The 25696-nt window shown below is 50.6% G+C and overlaps 1 protein-coding gene across 1 annotated transcript in view; it reads left to right on the top strand.

The window, feature by feature from the left end:
- LOC147113767 (serine/threonine-protein kinase 32A-like) overlaps positions 1-25696 on the top strand; it is a 653668-nt gene that overhangs the window by 396043 nt on the left and 231929 nt on the right. The window contains exon 6 of the mRNA XM_085995084.1: positions 24831-24920. Within this exon, the coding sequence (XP_085851210.1) occupies positions 24831-24920 (90 nt within the window). The remainder of the gene's footprint in view (positions 1-24830; positions 24921-25696) is intronic.

Genomic DNA, 25696 nt, shown 5'->3' with positions numbered 1-25696 from the left:
GGGAGTGTTAGGCAGGAAATTGCGGGTCAGCAGTCTTCAATTCCCCACCTATTCATTTAGATGGATGGAATATCAAGGTCTCTGTGGACCTGTGATTTCCTGACCAGTGCTCCTTCCTTCCTCCCTTCTTTCTTTTCCAGTTGAGGCAGATGGCTCCTCCCTCTGCTGTAACGGTTCTATGAGAAATCAGGTTTAGCAGCACCAACCCAAATCCTATTGGGCCTGAGTCCAGAGCACAAAACTGCCCATAATTTGGCACTGAACTAGCATTCTCATTCAGATAGCTGTGGAAGGGAAAATGTGACACTGGTGCAGAAGTTCTTTGGTTAGGGCAGAGTAAAGACAGGTTTACTCTACATCTGACCCATGCTGTAGTTGGCCTGAAAGTAATTAGTTCTTCCACTGCTGCCCAACTCCTCGATGAGCAGAAAATAAATCTATTCAAACACAAATGAAGGGGGAGAAATTCGGTGGAGCCGCAAACGTGGCGCCCAGCTCACCTGGGCGCCGGAATTACCGCTGCGATCGGAGCAGTTGCGACCACCGGAAATTCATCTTGAACTCCCCAAGAGGGACTCGGGCCGCTGCTCAAGGCGCCCCACGTCCCTCTTAGGGCGCTGAAACTGAATATCGCAGCACAACGTGCCGCAGCGCCACACACCGCGGCACGGCATGCTGCGGTACTGCAGGCCTTCCTCCGCTTCTTAAGGGGGAGGGGCCTGCACCAGCATGATGAGCGATCGCGAGTGCCGGCAAAAGAGCCCGGCACCGAGGAGAAGTGCCGGGCTCTCGGGACACAGCCGGCACTGCCTGGGGGGGGGATCAGGAGGCCGGGGACGGAGGTGCTGGCAGGCGGCCACCGGAAAAAATGGCCACCCCACGCCTCCACCTTAATTTGTGCCACTGCCGCCATAGGTAGGCCCCGTGAACCGGGCGCGATTTGCGAACAGCGCTACAGAGGCGGGCGCTACCAAATATCGCGATCGGGGTGGTAGCGGGGCGCTGCGCACACCGATGATGTCATCAGTGGTGGCGCGGTGCAACAGGCTAACGCCGCCATTTGCGCCCTGCTAAATATCGTGGGAGGCGTGGCTAGTGGCGCTAAAGCCACTGAGTGCCCTGTTTAGGCGCTAACTGGTGGCGCAGCCCACCGAATTTCTAGGCCGAAGTATCTATACTATACACAATTTCTTATCTATTATTTTTTATTATATATATAAAAGGATAGTGGTGTCTGTCTGTCTGTCTGTCTGTCTGTCCGGGCATCACTCAAAAGTTATAGAGCGTACCTACACATATGTTATATCAAAAGAAAGGTTATGATTAGGAGGGTGTCCTAGGCATATTTACTTTTTGGTCAGACAAAAATTGTTCGGACAGTATACAAAAAACGTTCAAAAAACGGCAAAGTTCCGCTCATTAGCGGTTGACCAATCCTACCGCTCATTAGCGTTGAGTGACGTGAAGGTTGACCAATCCTGCGGGGGGAGCGCGCTGCATCACGGGGGGCATTTCATGGCGTGTGTGGGCGGGGCCTAATCCTTCAAACTGAAAAGCAAGCGGCGGCCATTGTTGTTTGTGATGGAGCAACTCTGCCTCTGTCCGACCATGGGCCCCAGTCCCACCCTCACCCTCCTCCTTCTCTCCGCTTTCTCCCCTCTCTCCTGTCACCCCGGCCTCTCCGCTCGCGGGTTGTTTGCATCCACGGTGGATGAGCTGCCTGCAGGCCTCAGGCCTCGAAGTCTCGGCCTCTCCTCGCTAGCCACGCCCGAGCTAGGCACTGCCCGTCCCGCTGGGCCTGATTCCAAACCAGCGGCCCGCCATCGCCGCCATCTTGGTAAAGGCTGGCCTCCTCCTTATCTCCGCTTTCTCCCCTCTCTCCTGTCATCCGGGCCTCTCCGCTCTGCAGGATGTCACTGCCGAGCTCTTCGGGTCGGAGGGAGCAGGAGCTCAGCTCGGGTGACTCGGGCCGGGCCTCAGGCGCTACACCGCCCACGGGGTCTCCGCCGCTTTCTCCCCTCTCTCCTGTCACCCCGGCCTCGCGGAAGTAGGAGCAGCGATGATGGGCCGGCGGGGAAGGAGCTGCTGCTCGGGGCCGCGGTCGCTGCCCTTTGCCCGGAGGCTCGCCTACTTTGACAGCCATTTCGAGCGGCTGTGCCGGCGCCAGCTGCCCGCCTCCGAGCCCGAGTGGCGCCGGGTGCTGGAGCCTCTGCTCCGCTGCGGGGCTGCACCGACCGGCGCCCGGGCTCACTCTCGCTCGGCCTGCCGCACCATGGCACTGGCCACCGCCGCCCTGCTCTCGCGTGGCTGCTGCTTCCTCCTCTGCAGCCGCCCCGGCGCTCGCTTCCTGAGCTTCTGTGGCCGGGCTCTGCTCATCCAGGTCGGTATCCACCTCAACCTCTGCGAGAGGTTGCACTGCCAATGCTTTCAAAATATCTCTCTTTATTGTAGTGGATGTCAGAGGGATTCTAAGAAACGCCGTTAACCCAGCTTGCATTTATCTAGTGCCTTCAACTTCTGACTTCCCCCCACCCCCTTCCCACCCCCTTCCCCCCACCCCCCCACACCCCCTTCCCCTTCCCCCCTTCCCCCCACCCCCCCTTCCCCCCACCCCCCTTTCCTCTCTCTCCTTCCCTCTCTCTCTCTCCTTCCCTCTCTCTCTCCTTCCCTCTCTGTCTCTCTCTCTCCTTCCCTCTCTGTCCCTCTCCTTCCCCCCTCTCTCTCTCTCCTTCCCTCTCTCTCTCTTCCCTCTCTCTCTCTCTCTCTCTCCTTCCCTCTCACTCTCTCTCTCTCCTTCCCTCTCTCTCTCTCTCTCTCTCTCCCCTTCTCTCTCTGTCTCTCTCTCCTTCCTGCTCTCTCTCTCTCTCCTTCCTGCTCTCTCTCTCTATCCTTCCCCCTCTCTCTCTCTCCTTCCCCCTCTCTCTCTCTCTCTCTCCTTCCCCCTCTCTCTCTCTCTCCTTCCCCCTTTCTCTCTCTCTCCTTCCCCCTCTCTCTTTCCCTCTCTCTCTCTCCTTCCCACACAGACAGACAGACAGACAAACTCATTTATATATATAAAAATTATTTCTACTTTTTTCATAACAACATGCCCTCAAAAAACCCTCGGCACCGCCGGGCACTCTAGCTAGTTGGATATATATGGGTCCTGAACACTGCCATATTCTGCAAATGCTCTGCTTTCAAAGGGCACCTGCACTCTACATCTGGTCCACCTGGCAGCATATTTGTCAGTCAGTTGGATAAAGTCCTCCCTCCTGCTGCAGGCTCCCCTCCTAACCATCGATAGATTGATCCGGCATCTTAAAGGATGTGGCTTTGCTAAGGCTAATTATAAAACAGAGATTCAAACCATCAGCTGAATCTGTCCAATGCAATTTGCCAGCACTTTGCCCGTTACAGAGTTTGCCTTTACAGCGTTGTAGCTAGGGAGGCAGTTTTCATAGAAGCATAGCATGATACAGCACAGAAGGAGGCCCTTCAGCCCAGCAGGCCTCTGCCAGCTCTTTGAAAGAGCTATCCAATTAGTCCCATTCCCCTGCCCTTTCCTCATAGCCCTGCCAATTTTTCCCCTTCAAGTATTTATCCAATTCCCTTTTGAAAGTTATTATTGAATCTGCTTCCACCGCCCTTTCAGACCGTGCATCCCAGGTTTTCCCCGAGGCAGCCTCACCTGGAGTGAGGCTGCAAACAGTGAGGAGCCAATTTGATGGATTGTTCTGGTTGACATGCAGAATTTTTATCGAGCATTCATCTTAGTTATGTCAGCACTACTTAAGGCAGGATATTTTATCTTGGGTTACCAATGTCTGTGTTTATATTTGCAGAAACTGATTGATTGCTTCTGAGAAATATTTTTACCTTGATTTGGCAGAAGTAGATCAAGAGATATGTGTGTGCTTCTCTTGGTGCAGTGCTTTATGCCTTGTGGAATATTGACTAAAGCTCTGCTCTAATTCAAGAGTGTAGCATTACACAGTGTCTAAATATCGTCAAAGCCATTAAGCTATCATAAATGAATACATACCCGCTCCTTACACTTGGCAGCTAATCATTTATTGCAACAATGTAATAGGCTGTGAGTGCCAGGCTTTCCCCGCTGAGTGGGAGAAAGAGGTTAACTTTGAATTGGCTTCATTTAGAATCATCTTTCAGAATAGACGCAAAGTACTTTGGACAAGTATTCAGAATTCACTGAGTATTTTTGATCTTGCTAATTTGGCATGTCATTAATCTGCCCGTGGTAAGATATCCCTGAAGGAATTCTGTTACCTTGTGAGGAGGAGATTTCATTTTCCAGTAAGACTTCAAATTCTGCCTCTTGGGGACGAGGAAACTATTTGCTGTGAGCTGATGGTAAACAAGCATCTCACTCATACAGCCAGCCACATAGTCTTTAATCCTCGCACTCTCTCATCTTCCTCCACTGCTCATCTGAGCTGCAGTATCAGCTCTGGGAAGAGAGATAGCGTTTGAGAAGGAAGGTAGAATTGGCTGGGAAGGGGGAACAATTACGGCCTAACTTTATGAGGAAGCACAAGCATGGGATTATCTGGCATTAACATAGAAACATAGAAGATAGGAGCAGGAGTAGGCCATTCGACCCCTCGAGCCTGCTCCGCCATTCAATGAGATCATGGCTGATCATCCAAATTCAGTACCCTGTCCCTGCCTTCTCCCCATATCCCTTGATCCCTTTAGCCTTAAGAAATATATCCAACTCCTTCTTGAATATATTTAATAAATTGGCCTCCACTGCCTTCTGTGGTAGAGAATTCCACAGGTTCACCACTCTCTGGGTGAAGAAATTCCTCCTCATCTCTGTCCTAAATGGCTTACCCCTTATCCTTAGACTGTGACCCCTGGTTCTGGACTCCCCGGCCATCGGGAACATCCTTCCTGCATCCAGTCTGTCCAGTCCTGTTAGAATTTTATAAGTTTCAATGAGATCCCCTCTCATTCTTCTAAACTCCAGCGAGTATAAGCCCAATCGACCCAATCTCTCCTCATACGTCATTCCTGCCATCTCAGGTATCAGCCTGGTGAATCTTCGCTGCACTCCCTCCATGGCAAGAACATCCTTCCTCAGATAAGGCAACCAAAACTGCACACAATACTCAAGATGTGGCCTCACCAAGGCCCTGTACAACTGCAGCAAGACATCCTTGTTCTTGTACTCGAACCCTCTCGCTATGAAGGCCAACATACCATTTGCCTTCTTAACCGCCTGCTGCCTCTACTGAGTTGCTTGGGCCCTAAGCTCTGGAATTCACTCCCTGAACCTCTCCGATTCTCTATCTCTCCTCCTTTAGGACGCTCCTTAAAACGTACCTCTTTGACCAAGCTTTTGGTCACCTGCCCTAATATCTCCTTATGTGCCACAGTGTCAAATTTTGTTTGATAATCGCTCCTGTGAAGTGCTTTGGGACGTTTTCACTACATTAGAGGCGCTATATAAATACAAGGTGTTATTATTGATAGAGAGTTATACTAATTTTTTTTTATATTAGTTCCTGGGATGTGGGCATCGCTGGCAAGGCCGGCATTTATTGCCCATCCCTAATTGCCTTTGAGAAGGGGGTGGTGAGCTGCCTTCTTGAACAACTGCAGTCCGTGTGGTGAAGGTACTGCCACAGTGCTGTTAGGTAGGCAGTTCCAGGATTTTGACCCAGCGACGATGAAGGAATGCGATATATTTCCAAGTCAAGATGGTGTGTGACTAGGACGGGAACTTGGAGGTGATGGTGTTCCCATGCGCCTGCTACCCCTGTCCTTCTAGGTGGTAGAGGTCGCGGGTTTGGGAGGTGCTGCCAAAGAAGCCTTGGCAAGTTGCTGCAGTGCATCTTGTAGATGGTACACACTGCAGCCACAGTACACCGGTGGTGGAGGGAGTGAATGTTTAAGGTGGTGGATGGGGTGCCAATCAAGCGGGCTGCTTTGTCCTGGATTGTGGCGAGCTTCTTGACTGTTGTTGGAGCTGCACTCATCCAGGCAAGTGGAGAGTATTCCATCGCACTCTTGACTTGTGCCTTGTAGATGGTGGAAAGGCTTTGGGGAGTAAGGAGTTGAGACACTTGCCACAGAAAACCCAGCCTCTGGCCTGCTCTTTTTTTTATTCATTCATAGAATGTGGGCGTCGCTGGCAAGGCCAGCATTTATTACCCATCCCTAATTGCCCATGAGTGGCTTGCTAGGCCATTTCAGAGGGCAGTTAAGAGTCAACCACATTGTTGTGGGTCTGGAGTCACATATAGGCCAGACCGGATAAGGACGGAAGAGTATTGAACCAGATGGGTTTTTACGACAATGCGGTAGTTACATGGTCACCGTTACTGACACTAGCTTTTTATTCCAGATTTAGTTAACTGAATTCAAATTCCCCAGCTGCCGACGTGGGATTTGAACTCTTGACTCCGGCTTGTAGTCACAGTATTTATGTGGCTGGTCCAGTTAAGTTTCTGGTCAATGGTGACCCCCAGGATGTTGATGGCGGGGGATTTAGTGATTGTAATCCCGTTGAATGTCATGGGGCGGTGGTCAGACTCTCTCTTGTTGGAGATAGTAAGTGCCTGGCACTTATGTGGTGCAAATGTTACTTGCCACTTATCAGCTCAAGCCTGAATGTCGTCCAGGCCTTGCTGCAAGCAGGCATGGACTGTTTCATTTTCTGAGGAGTTGCAAATGGAACTGAACACTGTGCAATCATCAGCAAACATCCCCACTTCTGGCCTTATGATGGTCATTGATGAAGCAGGTGAAGATGGTTGGGCCTAGGACTCTACCCTGAGGAACTCCTGCAGCGATGTCCTGGGGCTGAGTTGATTGGCCTCCAACAACCACAACCATCTTCCTTTGTGCTAGCTATGACTCCAGCCAGTGGAGAGTTTTTCCCCTGATTTCCATCGACTTCAATTTTACTAGAGCTCCTTGATGCCACACTAGGTCAAATGCTGCCTTGATGTCAAGGGCAGTCACTCTCACCTCACCTCTGGAATTCAGCTCTTTTGTCCTTGTTTGGACCAAGGCTTGAGGCCATTTCAGAGGGCAGTTAAGAGTCAATCACATTTCTGTGGGTCTGGAGTCACATAGAGGGCAGACCAGGTAAGGACGGCAGATTTCCTTCCCTAAAATACATTAGTGAACCAGATGGGTTTTTAAGACAGTCCGGTAGTTCCATGGTCATCATTACTGATACTAACTTTTTACTCCGGATTTATTTAATTAACTGAATATAAATTCCCCAGTTGCCGTGCCCATACCAAGCTAAATCAGCAACGAGTGTACAGGAATGGTTAAGAAAATAGGAGGCTGGGCTCCTCTGCTGGTTCAGTGACTTTATCTAGTGATTTTACTGATTTGTTCAGATCATGGTTGAGTTGTGTTGAGTTAGCTGATCTCAACTGGCAAGGTGGTGATGATATTCCAACTGGCATCAGTGCCCCATGATGGGGATGGGAAAACCAGCCAAGGTTCCTGCTCCTCCTGACTGTTATCCATTGACCACTGCTCTACATCTGTGTGCGTGAACATTGGTTGAGAGGGTCAAGGTTGATATGCAAACTGCTGTTAAACAACCTGCTTAGAGTCATCGTCAAGACTCACATATGAATAATGGCCACCTGGGTGAAATATCAGAGGGATGAATGTACGCATGGAACAGAATTTAACTCGTGGGGGAGTCCAGAACAGGTGGCATAACCATAAAATTAGAGCTAAGCCGCTCAGGCGTGATGTCAGAAAGCACTTCTATGCACAAAGGGTAGTGGAAATCTGGATCTCTCTCCCCCTCAAAAGCTGTCGAGGCTGGGGGTCAATTGAAAATATCAAAACTGAGATTGATAGATTTTTTGCTAGGTAAAGGTTATGGAACCAAGGCGGGTAGATAGAGTTAAGATATAGATCAACCATGATATAATTGCATGGCAGAACAGTCTCGGGGGGCTGAATGACCTACTGCTGTTCCTATATTCCTTAGCCTATAACAAGTGCCCTCCGTGAGCAGTTCATCTCCGATGTCTTCTCCTTCTGACATAGTTCTGCCTCCGTTTCTAAGGGAGTAGAATTCAGAGCGCTCAGAGCCAGATCCCATCGAGGAGACCCTGGTGATGGAGGGCCCAGCGAGGAGACTCTGGGGATGGAGGGCCCAGCGAGGAGACTCTGGGGATGGAGGGCCCAGCGAGGAGACTCTGGGGATGGAGGGCCCAGCGAGGAGACTCTGGGGATGGAGGGCCCAGCGAGGAGACTCTGGGGACGGAGGGCCCAGCGAGGAGACTCTGGGGATGGAGGGCCCAGCGAGGAGACTCTGGGGATGCAGGGCCCAGCGAGCAGACTTTGGGGATGGAGGGCCCAGCGAGGAGACTCTGGGGATGGAGGGCCCAGCGAGGAGACTCTGGGGATGGAGGGCCCAGCGAGGAGACTCTGGGGATGGAGGGCCCAGCGAGGAGACTCTGGGGATGGAGGGCCCAGCGAGGAGACTCTGGGGATGGAGGGCCCAGCGAGGAGACTCTGGGGACGGAGGGCCCAGCGAGGAGACTCTGGGAAATAACAACAGAAAATGCTGGAAAAACTCAGCAGGTCAGGCAACATCCGTGGAGAGAAATTTGAGTTGACGTTTCGGGTTTGACCCTTCTTCAAAACTGTTTTGGAGAAGGGTCAAACCCGAAACGTCAACTCAAATTTCTCTCCACGGATGTTGCTTGACCTGCTGAGTTTTTCCAGCATTTTCTGTTGTTATTTCGGATTTCCAACATCTGCAGTATTTTGCTATCGAGGAGACTCTGGGGATGGAGGGCCCAGCGAGGAGACCCTGGGGATGGAGGGCCCAGCGAGGAGACTGGGGATGGAGGGCCCAGCGAGGAGACTCTGGGGATGGAGGGCCCAGCGAGGAGACCCTGGGGATGGAGGGCCCAGCGAGGAGACTCTGGGGATGGAGGGCCCAGCGAGGAGACTCTGGGGGCGGACGGCCCAGCGAGGAGACTCTGGGGATGGAGGGCCCAGCGAGGAGACCCTGGGGATGGAGGGCCCAGCGAGGAGACTGGGGATGGAGGGCCCAGCGAGGAGACTCTGGGGACGGAGGGCCCAGCGAGGCGACTCTGGGGACGGAGGGCCCAGCGAGGAGACTCTGGGGACGGAGGGCCCAGCGAGGAGACTGGGGATGGAGGGCCCAGCGAGGAGACACTGGGGATGGAGGGCCCAGTGAGGAGACTGCGGATGGAGGGCCCAGCGAGGAGACTCTGGGGATGGAGGGCCCAGCGAGGAGACTCTGGGGACGGAGGGCCCAGCGAGGAGACTCTGGGGACGAAGGGCCCAGCGAGGAGACTCTGGGGACGGAGGGCCCAGCGAGGAGACTCTGGGGACGGAGGGCCCAGCGAGGAGACTGGGGATGGAGGGCCCAGCGAGGAGACACTGGGGATGGAGGGCCCAGTGAGGAGACTGCGGATGGAGGGCCCAGCGAGGAGACTCTGGGGATGGAGGGCCCAGCGAGGAGACTCTGGGGACGAAGGGCCCAGCGAGGAGACTCTGGTGATGGAGGGCCCAGCGAGGAGACTCTGGGGATGGAGGGCCCAGCAAGGAGACTCTGGGGACGGAGGGCCCAGCGAGGAGACTCTGGGGATGGAGGGCCCAGCGAGGAGACTCTGGGGACGGAGGGCCCAGCGAGGAGACTCTGGGGACGAAGGGCCCAGCGAGGAGACTCTGGTGATGGAGGGCCCAGCGAGGAGACTCTGGGGACGGAGGGCCCAGCGAGGAGACTCTGGGGATGGAGGGCCCAGCGAGGAGACTCTGGGGACGGAGGGCCCAGCGAGGCGACTCTGGGGATGGAGGGCCCAGCGAGGAGACTGGGGATGGAGGGCCCAGCGAGGAGACTCTGGGGATGGAGGGCCCAGCGAGGAGACTCTGGGGACGGAGGGCCCAGCGAGGAGACTGGGGATGGAGGGCCCAGCGAGGAGACTGGGGATGGAGGGCCCAGCGAGGAGACTCTGGGGATGGAGGGCCCAGCGAGGAGACTGAGGATGGAGGGCCCAGCGAGGAGACTCTGGGGATGGAGGGCCCAGCGAGGAGACTCTGGGGATGGAGGGCCCAGCGAGGAGACTCTGGGGACGAAGGGCCCAGCGAGGAGACTCTGGGGACGGAGGGCCCAGCGAGGAGACTCTGGGGACGGAGGGCCCAGCGAGGACACTGGGGACGGAGGGCCCAGCGAGGTGACTCTGGGGATGGAGGGCCCAGCGAGGAGACTCTGGGGACGGAGGGCCCAGCGAGGAGACTCTGGGGATGGAGGGCCCAGCGAGGAGACTGGGGATGGAGGGCCCAGTGAGGAGACCCTGGGGATGGAGGGCCCAGCGAGGAGACTGGGGGAATCAAGTACGGAGATCGGCCGCTCCAATTTACCGGTGATTTTAAATGAATCAGTACTTGAATTCCCAACCCTCCCAAAACTGCCAAAGCCAAACAGTTAATTCAGTTGCCTCAGGATAGCTGATCGATGTTGAGACGCGCCATTTCTAAGTGTTGGCCAAAAATGGCAACAGCAGTTTAACTGGGAGAGGGGAATGCAACACATCTGTGTGTTAACATCTGGTGCCTCATCAGCCTTTCAGAAGTTGATGCATTCAGGCAGTTGTTCACAAATGGTTGCACAACATGTATGGCCACCACAGCTAAGCTGCATTGTCAATCCGTGCACAGGCTTCCCATCTTCTTGAAATGCCAACCACATTCTGTTTCTGGGATGCATGCCCATTAGTAAAGTAAGAGCAGTGAGTTAAATCAGAACGGCACAGTACAAAGAATGCTGTTTTACATTGTCTTACTCTATCTGGCACACTTTCACACGATGACAGCAAAACCCATTACTCTGCAATCCAATTTTCACACACACACACAGAAGGCGTGAAGCTTGAATCTTCCTCCATCCAGATTATCTGCTTCGGGATACAGATTTTGTTTTCAGTTGAAGAATTAAATGATGCATTTCGACTTTCCCATGAACTCTTTTGGCAATAAAGTAAGTTATTGAATTATAAAAATATAACTACTAAAATGAGCAGTGAGCTGATATCCAAAAAACCACAAACTAGCATGTGGACTTTCTTAGGCTCCCTAGTGGGCACATACCCTGCCACTGGAACTCATTCCAGTTTACAGCAATCACAGAGCATGACTGCTAACTGTGACTTGGTAGTTACTCAGCACTAGACTTTTAAAAGAACCTTTAAATTCTATATTTTGCCCCTCCCATTTATCTTGCATCCATTCCTGAAGGAACTGACTGAACATTGGGGTGGTTGGCGCACAAGCGACCCATCTTTTCACTTCCTGGCTGAGATCGCGGCCTTGAAAATCCACAGTCGTTCTAGAGGATTCCTGCTGTATTTTTGCTGGAAGTCCAACGGAATGGTCACAATCTCACGAGGACTCGGCTATGCCTGCCCTTGGTCATAGGACGGCCTTATGCGAGTGGAGCCTCTGCCTACCCCTACGAGGCCAGTAACGTAAAGAGGGGCAAGGCTGGGGGTGGGGAGTGCGGTCAGGAACCCCCTGACGTAATAAAGACTCACTACGCACTTGGTTGTACATAAAGCAAGGCTTTAATCGACTTGTAACAAAACATGGAGGTCTAGTTAGTAGTCACTAGCTTCCTGTTTCCAGATTGTCTCTGGCCAAGGTGGGCCCACGCCCAAGTATTTATACTCCTCGGACGGCGCCCTCAGCTGACCGTTCAGTAGTACTTCCTGAGTTACTTCTTGTAGAAGTTGCGATTTATGACATTCTTCCTCCCTAAAAGTTTTGGAAGTCCAGTCTTCCTTTAACAGATGAGGCGGACCAAGAATAGCCGTAGTCGTTTAACTTTCTGCTTGTGACCGTGTCCTGGTCCCTGGGTCGCTTGGCCCATACCGGTAAGTCGGTAGAGTCCACGTCGTCTTGATCGTCCTGTGGAGGCCTGGGAATATCATGACTCCGGGTCCGGGTCCCCACAGGCGCAGAGCTGGCCTCATCCTGGGTCGCAGCCGGAGATTGTCCGGCGTCCTGATTTCGGGTGGCCATCCTATGGGGAGTGTTCGGCTCCCTGAGTTGATCCGGTAGCACTGCCGGCAGATCCCTCAATGTCCTAGGTAGGGCATCATCTTAATAGGGGTGCGGAGTGTTGACATCATCGTCGTGGGATCCTTCATCATTCGGGCCCGTGTGACTGGTTGGGCAGGGAGCCAGATCTCTGAGCGAGACGGTGGACTCCCGGCCATCGGGGTACCGCACGTGCGCATACGTGGGGTTTACCTCCATTAACTCCACCTCGTCAACGAGAGGGTCGTTCTTGGCAGACCGGACGAACCTCCGGAGTAGCACAGGGCCTGGAGCCACCAACCATGAGGATAGAGATGTCCCATGTGTAGAGCGACGCCGGAACTTGAAGAATCGCTCATGAGGTGTGACATTAGTGGATGTGGAGAGAAGAGACCTGATAGAGTGTAACACGTCAGGGAGCACAGTTTCCCACTGCTGGTCTGGTAGGTTGTGTGACCTCAGTGCCAGACGGACAGCGTTCCAGACGATGGCATTGTATCGTTCAACCTGTCCATTGCCGATTGGGTGATATGGTGTCGTCTTACTCGAGGCGATTCCCCATTGGGAGAGGTAACTTTTAAGTTCACTCGACATAAAGGAGGGACCCCGATCCGTGTGGATAAAATTGGCCGTCCCGCAAAGGGGAAAGACCTGATCGAGGCATTTAATTACCATAGAGGTAAGCATATTAGGACAGGGGAAGGCAAAGGGAAAGCGTGAATACTCGTCTACCATCGTAAGTACGTAGGTGTTCCGCGTCGACGAAGGCAATGGCCCTTTAAAGTCTATGCTGAGCCTCTGCATAGGCTGCATCGCATGTATGAGTAAGTCATCTGATGGGCGGAAGAATTGTGGTTTCAATTCTGCACAAATCCTACAGGAGGAGCATGTTTTCTTTACGTCCTCCGTTGAGAATGGTAGATTTTTAGAGCGCACAAAGTGCAACATACGGGTAACGCCAGGATGGCATAAGTCTATATGCAGATCCGCCAGAGTCGACGTTGACATTGAAGAGCAAAATGCCCGTGTGAAGGTGTCTGGGGCCACATTCTGTTTGCCGGGTCAGTGACTGATAGTATATCCAAAGGCGGCCAGCTCCATATTCCAGAGTTGAATTTTATTATTTTTGATTTTCGTGCGCTTCCGGTTATCCAACATGAAGGCCACGGAGCGCTGGTCAGTTATGAGCGTGAAATGACGCCGAGCAAGAAAATGACTCCATTGACGTACAGCCTCGATGATGGCTGTAGCCTCCATCTCGACGGGGGGGGGTAATGGAGCTCGCTACCCTGTAAGGTTCTGGATAGGAATGCCACGGGTCGACCACCTTGATTCGAGGTAGCTGAGATCGCCACCTCTGATGCACCGCATTCGACCACAAAAGGAAGGTTTTCGTCAATGGAGCGAAGCGTGGCTTTCTCCAGCTGTCGTTTGAGGAGGTTGAAGGCAGAAATAGCCATTGTTCCAATGGAAAAGACTTCGCATGAAGCAGGGGCTGTATTTTATCGGAGAAGTGAGGTATCCACTTTGCGTAATAAGCAAACATGCCAAGTGCCCGATGAAGAGAGCCGAGATTTGTAGGGGGAGGGAGCTCCTGAAGTGGACGGAGTCGCTCTGGGTCCGGTTTAATGACACCATTGCCCACCCAGTAGCCGAGAATGTTCACTGATGGCACCGATTTCACCGAGTTGGATTCGTTTAACGTTAAGTGATGACGACGGAGAACGTGAAAAAATCTCTGAAGATTGGCGTCATGCTCCTTTTGATCATGGCCGGCAATAGTGATATTGTCTAAATACGGAAAGGTATCCATCAAGTTCTCTTGCCGGACTAGGCCATCCATTGCCCATTGGAAGACGGCCACCCCATTGGTGACCCCAAATGGAAGGCGACGAAACTGATAAAGCCGACCATTGGCCTCAAAGGCCGGATACTTTTTGTCAGTCTTTCAGCGGTACCTGATGGTACGCACTCTTTAAATCAAAGGTTGAAAATACCTTGTATTTGGCAAGGTTGTTGACCATGTCATCTATGCGTGGTAGCGGGTAGGCATCCAGATCGGTATATTGACTAATAGTCTGCGAATAATCAATACACAGACGTTTCTTATGTTGTTTTAAAGGGTTTTTCACAATGACGACTTGAGCCCGCCAGGGAGATGAACACGGCTCAATAATACCGTCAGCTAAAAGGCGAGAGATTTCTGCCTCGATAAATGCTCAGTCGTCTTGGCTAAAGCGCCATGATTTGGTGGCTATGGGTTTACAGCAGGGGGAGAGATTGGCAAACAGGGAGGGCTCACCGAGAGCGCACAAAACAGCACCTTAGAAATGGTAAGCTCCGGCTTCGACCCTCCAAACTCAAAAGTGAGTCTTTTGTGCTGCTTCTGGAAGTCCTGTCCCAGAAGCACATCACTACATAAGTTTTCGAGTACTCCGAGCTGGGTGGAGGGATACGTGTGACCATTGAGGATGAGGCTGACAAGACAGAAGCCAGAAGAATTGGTGGTCAGAGTCGTCAGAGCCATTGCAATCTCCCTGTCCGAGGGATAAATGCGCAGTTTTAACCTGCTGACAGCCCGCTTACTAATGAAGCTGTCAGAGCTGCAGGAGTCGATTAGCACGCTTAGAGTGTACCCATTTACTGAAACCTTCATGGCTGCATGGGACAAACTTTGGGGAAAAGCAGCTATGATGGGAGGAGGGGTAATTTTTCCTTCGGCAGTAGCAGTAGTTCTTGGGGGAGGAGCAACTCCATAGATAGCAGCTGTGAAGCTAACAGGAGCTCTCGACCGGTATACTTTAGGGGAGCGGCCTTTCTTGTTAGCAGAGGCCCATGACTGGCATACCTTGGAAAAGTGTCCTTTCTTGCTGCAATGATTGCAGGTCGCATTACGAGCCGGGCAAAATTTTCTGTAATGGAACATACCTCCACAAAAGAAACACTTTCTTCCTGATTGCCAGGATGCTGCTAGGGCGGGGTCGTCATCAGCAAAGGCCTCCAGAGTAGGGTCGTAGTCCGTAAGAGTAGAGTCATCATCAGCGGGTGCATCCACCCGAGATGTATTGAAAGACTTATTAAAGGTGATAGCCGCCGCCCGTGCACGTGGTGGGAGATAAGTGTCTGCATTCTTCTTGGCCAAGTCCAGGGAACACGCCTGGTCATAAGCAGCCCGTAAATTGAGGGTTTTATTTTCCAGCAGGCGTTGACGTATAAAAGGGGACGAAATCCCATTGATAAAGGAATCGCGGATTAGTTCCTCTTGATACTGTTCAGCTGTAACCGCTTTAAGGTTCCAATCTTTGCTGAGCCTGCGAAGTTTCTGGAGGAATTCCTCGAGTGATTCCCCAGGCTGCTGCCGAGTTGTGGTCAGTAGGTGTCGAGCAAAGATTTCATTCGGGGACTTGACATATAGCTGCTGTAAAATTTGGATAGCAGCGTCATAGTCTATACAGTCCTCAATATAATCATACACATGAGGGGATACGTAGTTAATAAGCATTCGTAACTTATTAGGGCATCCGCCCTACATTCTTCAAGAAAGTTGCTAAAGGTACGAAACCAATGCTTCCATACCTTCGCTGCCGCAGGTGCATTCGGGTCCAGGTCGAGACGAGCGGGTCTAAGGAGTTTTTCCATGATGGATCAGTTTCTTGCCCAAGCCCCTTTCTGCGGTTTGAGTTGCAGCTGGTTGTTCCGAATCACCCAAGGCGTGGAGATGATAACAAGTCGATTAAATTGACGTAATAAAGACTCACTACGCACTTGGTTGTACATAAAGCAAGGCTTTAATCGACTTGTAACAAAACATGGAGGTCTAGTTAGTAGTCACTAGCTTCCTGTTTCCAGATTGTCTCTGGCCAAGGTGGGCCCACGCCCGAGTATTTATACTCCTCGGATGGCGCCCTCAGCTGGCCGTTCAGTAGTACTTCCTGAGTTACTTCTTGTAGAAGTTGCGATTTATGACACCCCCTAAGTCATCAGTTGCCGCTCCAAAGCTCTCAATCGATATCCCGGCATCGCATTGTCACAGGTACGCCTAGCCTCACCTGGACGAAGTTAATGGAATTGGGGCTTATCCGGGGTCCAGGTCAGGGTCAAACATGGATGGTTAGCACTTATGCTCTGTGATGGCCGTAAGAATCCCGGGGTCTATAATAGAATGAGTTCAAGCAATGAGCCTTCATGCCAGTCTCTAAAGTGGTGTCCATGTACTGCACCGGGATGGGGTTTCCATGTTGAAGTGAACAGAAATGCAGTTTGCAGGAACAGGCTTGAATTTTGTGCTCTTGGGTTGACTTGATTGAGTGCTTCCAGTCCAGGGTTTGCAATCTATTCATTACTTATTGATTATTAACGTCACTCCTTGTGCTTTAACACAGGTGCTGTGGACTGTCTGCCAGTTTCTACACAGGAACATAGGGACCTCCCCCATGCACAGTAAACAAATAACAATAACAACAACTTGCATTCATATAGCGCTGTTAGCGTAGTAAAACGTCCTTCACAGGAGCGTTATCAAACAAAATTTGACACCGAGCCACATAAGGAGATATTAGGACAGGAAAACTTGGTCAAGGAGATAGGTTTTAAGGAGCACCTTAAAAGAAAGAAAGACTTGCATTTATATAGCGCCTTTCACGACCACCGGACATCCCAAAGCGCTTTACAACCAATGAAGTACTTTTTGAAGTGTTGTCACTGTTTTAATGTAGGAAGGAGGTGAGAGAGGTAGAGAGATTTAGGAGGGGAATTCCAGTGCTTAGAGCCTTGGCAGCTGAAGGCACAGCTGCCAATGGTGGAGCGATGAAAATCAGGGATGCGCCTGAATTGGAGGAGCACAGCGATCTTGAAGGTTTGTCGGGCTGGAGGAGGTTACAGAGATAAGGAAGGGCGAGGCCATGGAGGGAGTTGAAAACACAGATGAGAATTTTTAAATCGAGGCATTGCCGGACTGGGAGCCAATCTAGATCAGCAAGCAGAAAGGAGTGATGGGTGAACAGGACTTGGTTCGAGTTAGGATACCGGCAACCAAGCTTTGCATCGGCTCAAGATTACAGAGGGTCACATCTCTCAGGTCTGAACACAGCCAGGCTCTGCAAATCGCACACAAATAGTCCAACAGTCTGTGCCACACATCACAATAATATTGTAGTAAAGTCTTACATTTGGGAATCTAGATGTAATTATCTTTTAAATGAAATTAAACTCATTGCTACTCCAATCCTATTTTATTTCCAAGCCATGCCAATTCCACAGGTGCAGTGACAGGATGAACAAATAAAATCAGTTGATGTGGACCAGTCACCATCTAATTGAATGGCAGAGCAGGCTCGAGGGGCTGAATGGCCTACTCCTGGTTCCAATGTTCCTAATACAGTATATTCAGACCGGGGAATATCCTCCTTTTGTCAAAAAGTGGCTGCAACTAGTTTTGAAGAAAATAAATCTTCACAGAATACAACAGCTAATCAAGCCCCAGAAAATTCCTTTGAGGAAAATAAAGAGTTATCAAAAGCTGCATGTTATATACCATTTCTTTGGGGGACAAATGCTAAATAAACATGCCTTATAACTGTAACTCTTGAAAACCATTGCTCATCTGCATCAAATTTGTGTACAAGCAACAGTCGGAGGAGAAAGTATTTAAGTAATTGCTTTCAGTGCCTGTCCTCCAATTGATTTGAGTGCCTCATATTGAAAATCTCCAATCCCAGTGAAAAAAGCTGATCCTTTTGCTTCTGAAATGCTGACAAGCTGACACATAGCTTTTTCAGCTGACATCAGTATTTCAAGCTGACAGTTAGCTTGCATACATTCACCACCCCCCCCCCCCCACCGCACGCGCCCCCCCGGCCCACTTGAAGTAGCACAGTTCAAGAATATTGCTCAGAGAGGCATAGAAATCATTGGTATTGTAACAAGGTTCTGGAGCTGTACTTAGTTGAGAATCTGGTTGAATTATCCCTGAGATTTGCTGACTGACCACACTCTACAGCCTATCCCCAGAAATGGAGACAGAGAAGTCGAGGAAGGGAAGGGAAGACTCGGAGATGGACCATGTGAAGGTGAGGGAAGGGTGGAAATTGGAAGCAAAGTGAATTAAATTTTCTAGTTCAGGGTGAGAGCAGGAAACGGCACCAATACAATCGTCAATGTACCGGAAAAAGCGGTGAGGGAGGGGACCCGAGTAGGACTGGAACAAAGAATGTTCTACATATCCCACGAAAAGGCAGGCATAGCTAGGGCCCATGCGCGTTCCCATAGCAACACCTTTAATTTGGAGGAAGTGAGTCAGAGGAGAAGTTGTTCAATGTGAGTACAAGTTCAGCCAGGCGGAAGAGGGTGGTGGTGGATGGAGACTGGTTGGACCGCTGTTCAAGGAAGAAGCGGAACGCCATAAGGCCATCCTGGTGAGGGATGGAGGTGTAGAGGGATTGGACGTCCATAGCGAAAAGGAGATGGTTGGGGCCTGGAAACTGTTAAAGTGGCGGAGGGCGTCGGAAGAGTAGTGAATGTAGGTGGGAAGAGACTAGACAAGGGGAGAAAAAATAGAGTCGAGATAGGAAAAAATCAGTTCCTTGGGGCAAGAACAGGCTGAAACGATGGGTCTACCAGAGCAGCCCTGTTTGTGGATCTGGGAAGATGGTAGAAGTGGGCTGTGCGGGGTTGGGGGACTATGAGGTTGACAGCCATGGAGGGAAGATCTCCAGAGGAAATGAGGTCAGTGACAGTCTTAGAAACAATGGCTTGATGTTTGGTAGTGGGGTCATGGTCCAGGGGGAGGTAGGAGGAGGTGTCAGAGAGTTGGCATTCAGCCTCCGCACGGTAGAGGTCAGTTTGCCAAACAACAACAGCGCCACCCTTGTCAGGAGGTTTAATGACAATGTTAGGGTTGGATCGGACAGAACAGAGGGTAAGAGGTCAGAGGGAGAGGTCCAGGTAGAATGAGAATTCTGAAAGCGGGAGGAAGACTCCTGGCCAAAGAAGTGGGCACGGCGACGAAGACGACGAAAACACAGCTCCTGCTGAGCTCGAAATTAATTGAGATGTGGGTGTAAGGGGATGAAGCTGAGTCCTTTGCGAAGGACTGATTGTTTGGGGTCAGAGAGGGGAAGGTCAGAGGGGATAGTGAAAACACGGCAGGGGGTGAGACTGGAAGAAGGGATGGGATCAGAGGAAAGTGAAGGGGAAGAAGTGGGCAGCACGGTGGCATAGTGGTTAGCACTGTTGCTTCACAGCGCCAGGGACCCGGGTTCGAATCCGGCCTCGGGTGTCTGTCTGTGTGGAGTTTGCACATTCTCCCCGTGTTTGCGTGGGTTTCCTCCGGGTGCTCCGGTTTCCTCCCACAGTCCAAAGATGTGCGGGTTAGGTTGATTGGCTATGATAAATTGACCCTTAGTGTTAGGGGGATTAAATACGTGGGGGTTACGGGGATAGGGTGGGATATGTGTTGGTGTAGGGGTTACGGGGATCGGGGGTGGGATATGTGTCGGTGCAGGCTCGATGGGCCGAAATGGCCTCTATCTGCACTGTGGGGTTTCTGTGATTCTGTGAAGGTTCCGGAGTGGCGTTGGTGTCCAAGAGTTGTTGAAGCTTGCGACCCTTGACATCTGAAAGGAAGAAAAAAAGTTTTTTGTTGAAGCACCAGGATGAGGCAAAGGAGTGGACCAGGGTGTTGGGAAGGGGAAAATGTGTTTTCTTAATCTGAGGCCCTGTCTGCCCTAGTCATTCATTTCTTTGCTGTTTAAAGAAAGAAAGACGGGCAGTTATACAGCGCCTTTCACAACCTCAGAATCTCTCAAAGCACTTTACAGTGTAGTCACTGTTGTAATGTAGAAAACACGGCAGCCAATTTGTGCACAGCAAGCTCCCACAAACAGCAATGTAATAATGACCAGATAATCTGTTTTAGTGATATTGGTTGAGGGATAAATATTGGCCAGGACAACGGGGAGAACTATCCTGCTTTTTAAAATAAAGCCATGGGATCTTTTATGTCCACCTAAGATGGTTTAACGTCTCATCCGAAAGATGGCACCTCCGACAGTGCAGCAGTCGCTCAGTATTGCTCTGGAGTGTCAGCCTAGTTTTTGTGCTCAAGTCTTTGGAGTGGAACTTGAACCTACAATCTTCTGACACAGGTGTGAGAGTGCTACCACTGAGCCATGGCTGCCACTATGGGATCTTACTGTGCATAAATTGACTGCCACATCTGCCCACCTAACAACAGTGACTACACTTCAAAAATAATTAATTGGCTGTAAAGTGCTTTGGGACATCCTTTGGATATGAAAAATGCTGTATAAAATACAAGGGCCTAGAAATTGAGTGGGGTTAGCGCCCAATTAGAGGCGCTAGAGGGCCTTGCGCCGGAATTATAGCCGCTTCGGAAATTGATTTGGGCTCTACCATCGGCGTTAGCCGGTAGCGCTGCGCCGGCACCGATGACGTCATCGGTGTGCGCAGCGTCCCGGTTGCCGTGGTAACGCGGCCGGACGCCGAAATTCAGTTGCGGCCGCCTCGCCCGTGGCAGCCGCAACCAACGATTTTTCAAAAGTTTCTTGCTGGACTTAACGCCGGCGCATTAAGGTGGCGCGGCGGCCGGCCGCTTTCCCGGCGGCCGCCTGCCCGCACCTCCCTCCCCGGCACAGATGTGTGTGGGCCTCGAGCCCAGCACTTCTCCGAGGTGCCGGGCTCATTTTTCGTGCGATTCCACCGGCCAGCGGTCGGCTGCAGGCAGCTCCTCCTTAACAGAAGGAGGAGGCCTGCAGTACCCCAGCCTGCCGCACCGCATCGGGTGCCGCAGCGGGGGATTAGCGCCGCAATCCTGCATTCAGCGCCCATTGCGAGGCGCTGACACCCTCCATTAGCGCCCGCAGCCGTCTGGGCGCGGCGCAGCTGAATTTTTGGCGGGCGCAGCGGCAATTAACGCTGGCGCTAAATTTCGGGCGCTACAGCCCTGGCAGAGGCAAACTCAATTTCTAGGCCAAGTTCTTTCTTCTTAATGTAGGTATATCAAAGGCTGATCAACAAAGCCAGCAAGAAATTGCAGCTTTTTAAAATTATTTTTATTCTGCCAGCCACTCTCTTGAAGGTGTTGATTGTCCAGAGTTGTGAATGGTTGTGCAAGGTTCTGATTCAAGGTTGATTGTACAGGGATATGGGTCCAGGGTTATGGTTGACTATGTAAAGTTCTGGTTGCAAGGACTATGCAGGGCTCCAGCCCAAGAGTTTTGATTGACTGTGCAGAGATCTGGTGCATGGGTTTTGGTTGACTATGTAGGGTACTAGTTCAAGGGTTTTGGTTGTCTGTGCAGGATTCTGGTCCATGGGTTTTGGTTAACTGTACAGGATTCTGGTCCAAGAGATTTGGTTGACTGTACAGGGTTGTGGTTCTGGGTTTTGGTTGGCTGTACAGGGTTGTGGTTCCAGGGCTCTGGTTGATTGTGCCCGAGCCCTCTGGTATCTCCCCTAAGTGCCCCTTTTTTCTGGCATACTAGACAATGTGTATTGGAAGGCTACTCCATCATGGAGGATTTCACAGCCATGCCTGATCTTAACTTCACCAGATGTCCACTTTCCAGCGGACATCCTGGATAGTGAATTGGACTGGGAACCCTGGCTGATTTTTGCTCTCTCTGCCCCAGAGGTGTTTAGTCCAATTGTCGGACACCAATTGCTGTCTTAGCTGAGATCATTTATCTCAGAGCAGACTAGGGATCGAACATGTGCCCTTCCTAGTCTATGCGGCTGAATTGCACAGGGGCAGTTCATTTAGCAACAAAGCTATTAATGAGACTAACCTTGCCCCTTGAAGTAAGATGCATTTATATAGCGCCTTTCTCACCTTCAGGACATCCCAAAGCGCTTTAAAGCCACTGAAATGCTTTTTGAAGTGTAATCACTGTTGTCATGTCGGAACAGCTGACAGCTTACTTTGATTTGTGGGTATTGTCGAGGGTCAGTTTCGCTTGGTCGTATTAGTTGCATCAGGTTAGAGCTGCAGCTGCAGGGCAGTAGAAGACTAAGGCTTCCATTGCACCAATTGCATAATGCAATAACACCGTGCCACATCAAACTCTTCTACAGCAGTAGGGCCCTGGGCAAACCCTGCAGTGGGAGGACAGCTTCACAGCTAATTTATATACGTCAATAAACACGATGGCGATAAAAAAAACTTGCATACAATCCGATAATTGGCACTCACATCGGCAACTGGTAGCCGTCTGCAGTCTGGGCATTCCACGGGGCTGTATCAGTTATTTTATTTCCCTTGCGCCACTTAGCTGAAACATTTAAACAAAGGAAGCAGAATTAATTTCACAGTCTCATGCAAAGCAGACTCGGCCACCACCCGCCTTGCCTGGGCAAATTGGGCAGAGGTAACTATAGAATGCTACGACTGCTTGGTGAGACATACGGTTCTCAGTATAAGGCATGACATACAACTGACTCAGGAATTGTGAATATGATTTACAGACAGCACCATTAGAAACACACCTGAGTGGGTTTCAGTGCCTCGAGGCACATGTAATTTCTGTTAAACCAATCACTCGGAGTTATGAGTGTGCAGAAGGACCAGCAAATGTAATTTTGATGTGATGAGAATATTTTCAGCAGTGTTATTAAAATGTGAGTGTCAGCATTATCATAACCTTTTATTTTGCTGATTTTTGTTTTCTTTTGACACCTACTGTATCCTGCCAAAAGCAGTTGAAGATAACAATCTTTTACACCTTCATTACTGTTTAATTTGTTCTGTGCTTTAAGCAACAACTTGCATTTATACAGCGCCTTTAATGCAGTAAAATGTCCCAAGGCATTTCACAGCAGGGTTATCAGACATAATTTGACATCGAGCCACATAAGGAGATATTAGGACAGGTGACCAAAAGCTTGATCAAAGAGGTAGGTTTTTAAGGAGTGACTTAATGGAGGAGAGAGAGGTAGAGAGGCGGAGAGGTTTAGGGAGGGAATTCCAGTGCTTGGGGACCAGGCAGCTGAAGGCACAGCCGCCAATGATGGAACGATGAAAATCGAGGATGCGCAAGATGCCAGAATTGGAGGAGCGCAGATCACTCAGAGGATTGTAGGGCTGGAGGAGGTTACAGAGATAGGGAAGGGCGATAATGTAATTAGTATTGTTACGTTGTGGAATATAATTTAAATAATATGAGTGTGACTTAAAGGCACCAAAAATCCATGGGCTTTTTGGCGCAATCCTACCATAAGACCGGCGGGAATGTGCGGAAAGGCCACAGATCAGGCCGGGACTTGGATACACCAGGTCCAGGCCTGCTCTGGTAGTTTCCAGTAGGCCTTGTTGGGAGAGGAGCCACCGCCTGCCCCAAACAAGGTTACTGGTGTAAGAGATGGTGTGGCTGGGAGGGCAGATGTGAGCCCCAACTTGAGGGTCCAGGCCTAGGATGCATCCTGAACCCCTGAAGATTTTTGATGCTTTTACCTTTTTTGGGGGTGTGGGGGGTGTGGTGGGGGTGGGTCTTATAGGCATTAGATCGATGTTTGCAGCAATCCTCCACCACCCCGCCCCCCCCAGCCCTACCACCTACTCCTGCATTTGCTGTATCCCCCTCGTTTGGCGGGGGCCCAAGATGCACCTCTAGTGGTTCAGGCTCCCACCCACTTCAAGTAAATTTGATGACCTCCCCCTGTAATTTGCCAGGATCAGAGGTCACCAGCAAACAGATCCCAGAATCAAAGGCCAGCATTCACTCCGGAATCAAAGGCCAGCGGGGGTATCTTCCTCCAGTTTCCACCCGTCCTTTCCCGAAGGTGCTGGGGACTATAGTTCAACGAGCTGCTCCCTCCAGTATCTCACCCAAGTGGCCATTCTTGTGTGAGCCCTGAATGTCAGCAAGCTACTCAAAGCTTGGGGGGTGGGGGAGGGCGGGGAAACACCAGATCAGACCCTGATGCTGTGCTCCCCAACCTTCAAACGAGTGCACTCCCCAGTAGGAGGCTGGAGGGTGTAACTGGACAGCAATCAGGAGCTGGAATCATGTTTGAATTCCCTGCCCAGCCCTGCCCAGCATCATTTAGTATCACCAACATTTATGCACGGAAAGAAAGAACTTGCATTTATATAGAGCCTTCGTAACCTCAAGATGTCCCGAAGTGCTTTACAGCCAATGAAGTACTTTATACTGTAGGAAACATAGCAGCCAATTTGCGCACAGCAAGATCCCAGAAACAGCAATATGATAATCATCAGATAATCTGGTTATTGATGATGTTGGTTTTGAGGTATAAATTAAGGCCAGGACACTGGGGATAACTCCTCTGCTCTTCTTTGAAATAGTGCCGTGGGATCTTTTATGTCCAACTGAGAGGGCGTCTCAGTTTAACGTCTCATCCAAAAGACGGCACCTCCGACAGTGCAGCACTCCCTCAGCACTGCATTGAAGTGTCAGCCTGGCTTTTGAGACTGGAACCCACAACTCTCTGACTCAGAGGGCGAGTATGCTACCCACTGAGCCACGGCTGACAACTTAAACAGTACGGGGGAGAGGAATGGCTGCCTGCGTGTTCTGCTTACGACCTGTCAGAGCAAGTGATTTGGCGCAACATCTCGTAAATGTTTCCGCTTAACGTACACAGCTTAATTAGTTGCCCGACTACTGCACGTTTGTACAAAAGCCAGACGCAGTGAAAATGCTGGGATCGGAGTGATATATAACCAGCTTTAGTAAATGCAATTTGATAGCGTGTTGATCTTCTATGTTTCTTTTTTTTTACCTGAAACATTCTAGGGCACGTGCATGTCACTGACTTCAACATCGCAGCACTTGTGAAGGAGGAGAAGCAGGCTACTTCTATCGCAGGCACAAAGCCATACATGGGTAAGTGCAGGAGCCTACAGGGACTTGCATTTCTATAGCGCCTTTCATGACCTCAGTACATCCAAAGCACTTTACAACCAATTAAATACTTTTGAAGTGTCGTCACTGTTGTAATGTAAGAAACGTGGCAGCTAATTTGCGCACAGAAAGCTGCCACAAACAGCAATGTGATAATGACCAGATAATCTGTTTTGTGCGATGCTGATTGAGGGGGTAAATATTGACTGTGATACCGGGAGAACTTGTCTATTGTTCTTCAACATAGTACCATGGGATCTTTTACATCCATCTGAGAGGAAAGACTCGGTTTAACGTCTCATCTGAAAGACGGCACCTCCGACAGTGCAGCACTCCCTCAGTACTGCACTGGAGTGTCAGCCTGGATTATGGGCTTAAGTCTTTGGCGTGGAACTCAAACCCACAACCTTCTGACTCAGAGGAGAAAGCTACCCACTAAGCCACGGCTGATACCTAAGCAGGAAGAGAGCACAAATTTCAAGCAGGTTACTCACCTGATGATTGTGCTTCAGTGACAACTGAAAAAATGTTTAGAGTTTTGCTTCTAATCAAACTCAGATTTTAAGTCACCCTTCAGTTTCTTCCACCTGCACTCAGGATTAGAGGTGCTGACACCAGTTTATGATACTTTGGTTGGTTCAGAAGTGATTGTTTCACAAGAAAATTACTAATATTTTGCTGCATAAAAGCAAAAGTTATATTAAAGATGAGCATTCATTGTTAAGAAGCAACAACGACAAAACAACTTGCATTTATAT

This window comes from Somniosus microcephalus, chromosome 8, assembly GCF_052327205.1.
Source record: "Somniosus microcephalus isolate GS21.2 chromosome 8, FLI_Smic_1.0, whole genome shotgun sequence".
Lineage (NCBI taxonomy): Eukaryota > Metazoa > Chordata > Chondrichthyes > Squaliformes > Somniosidae > Somniosus > Somniosus microcephalus.
Note: the sequence above shows the minus strand (reverse complement) of the source record. Positions and strands in the feature narration are given on the sequence as shown.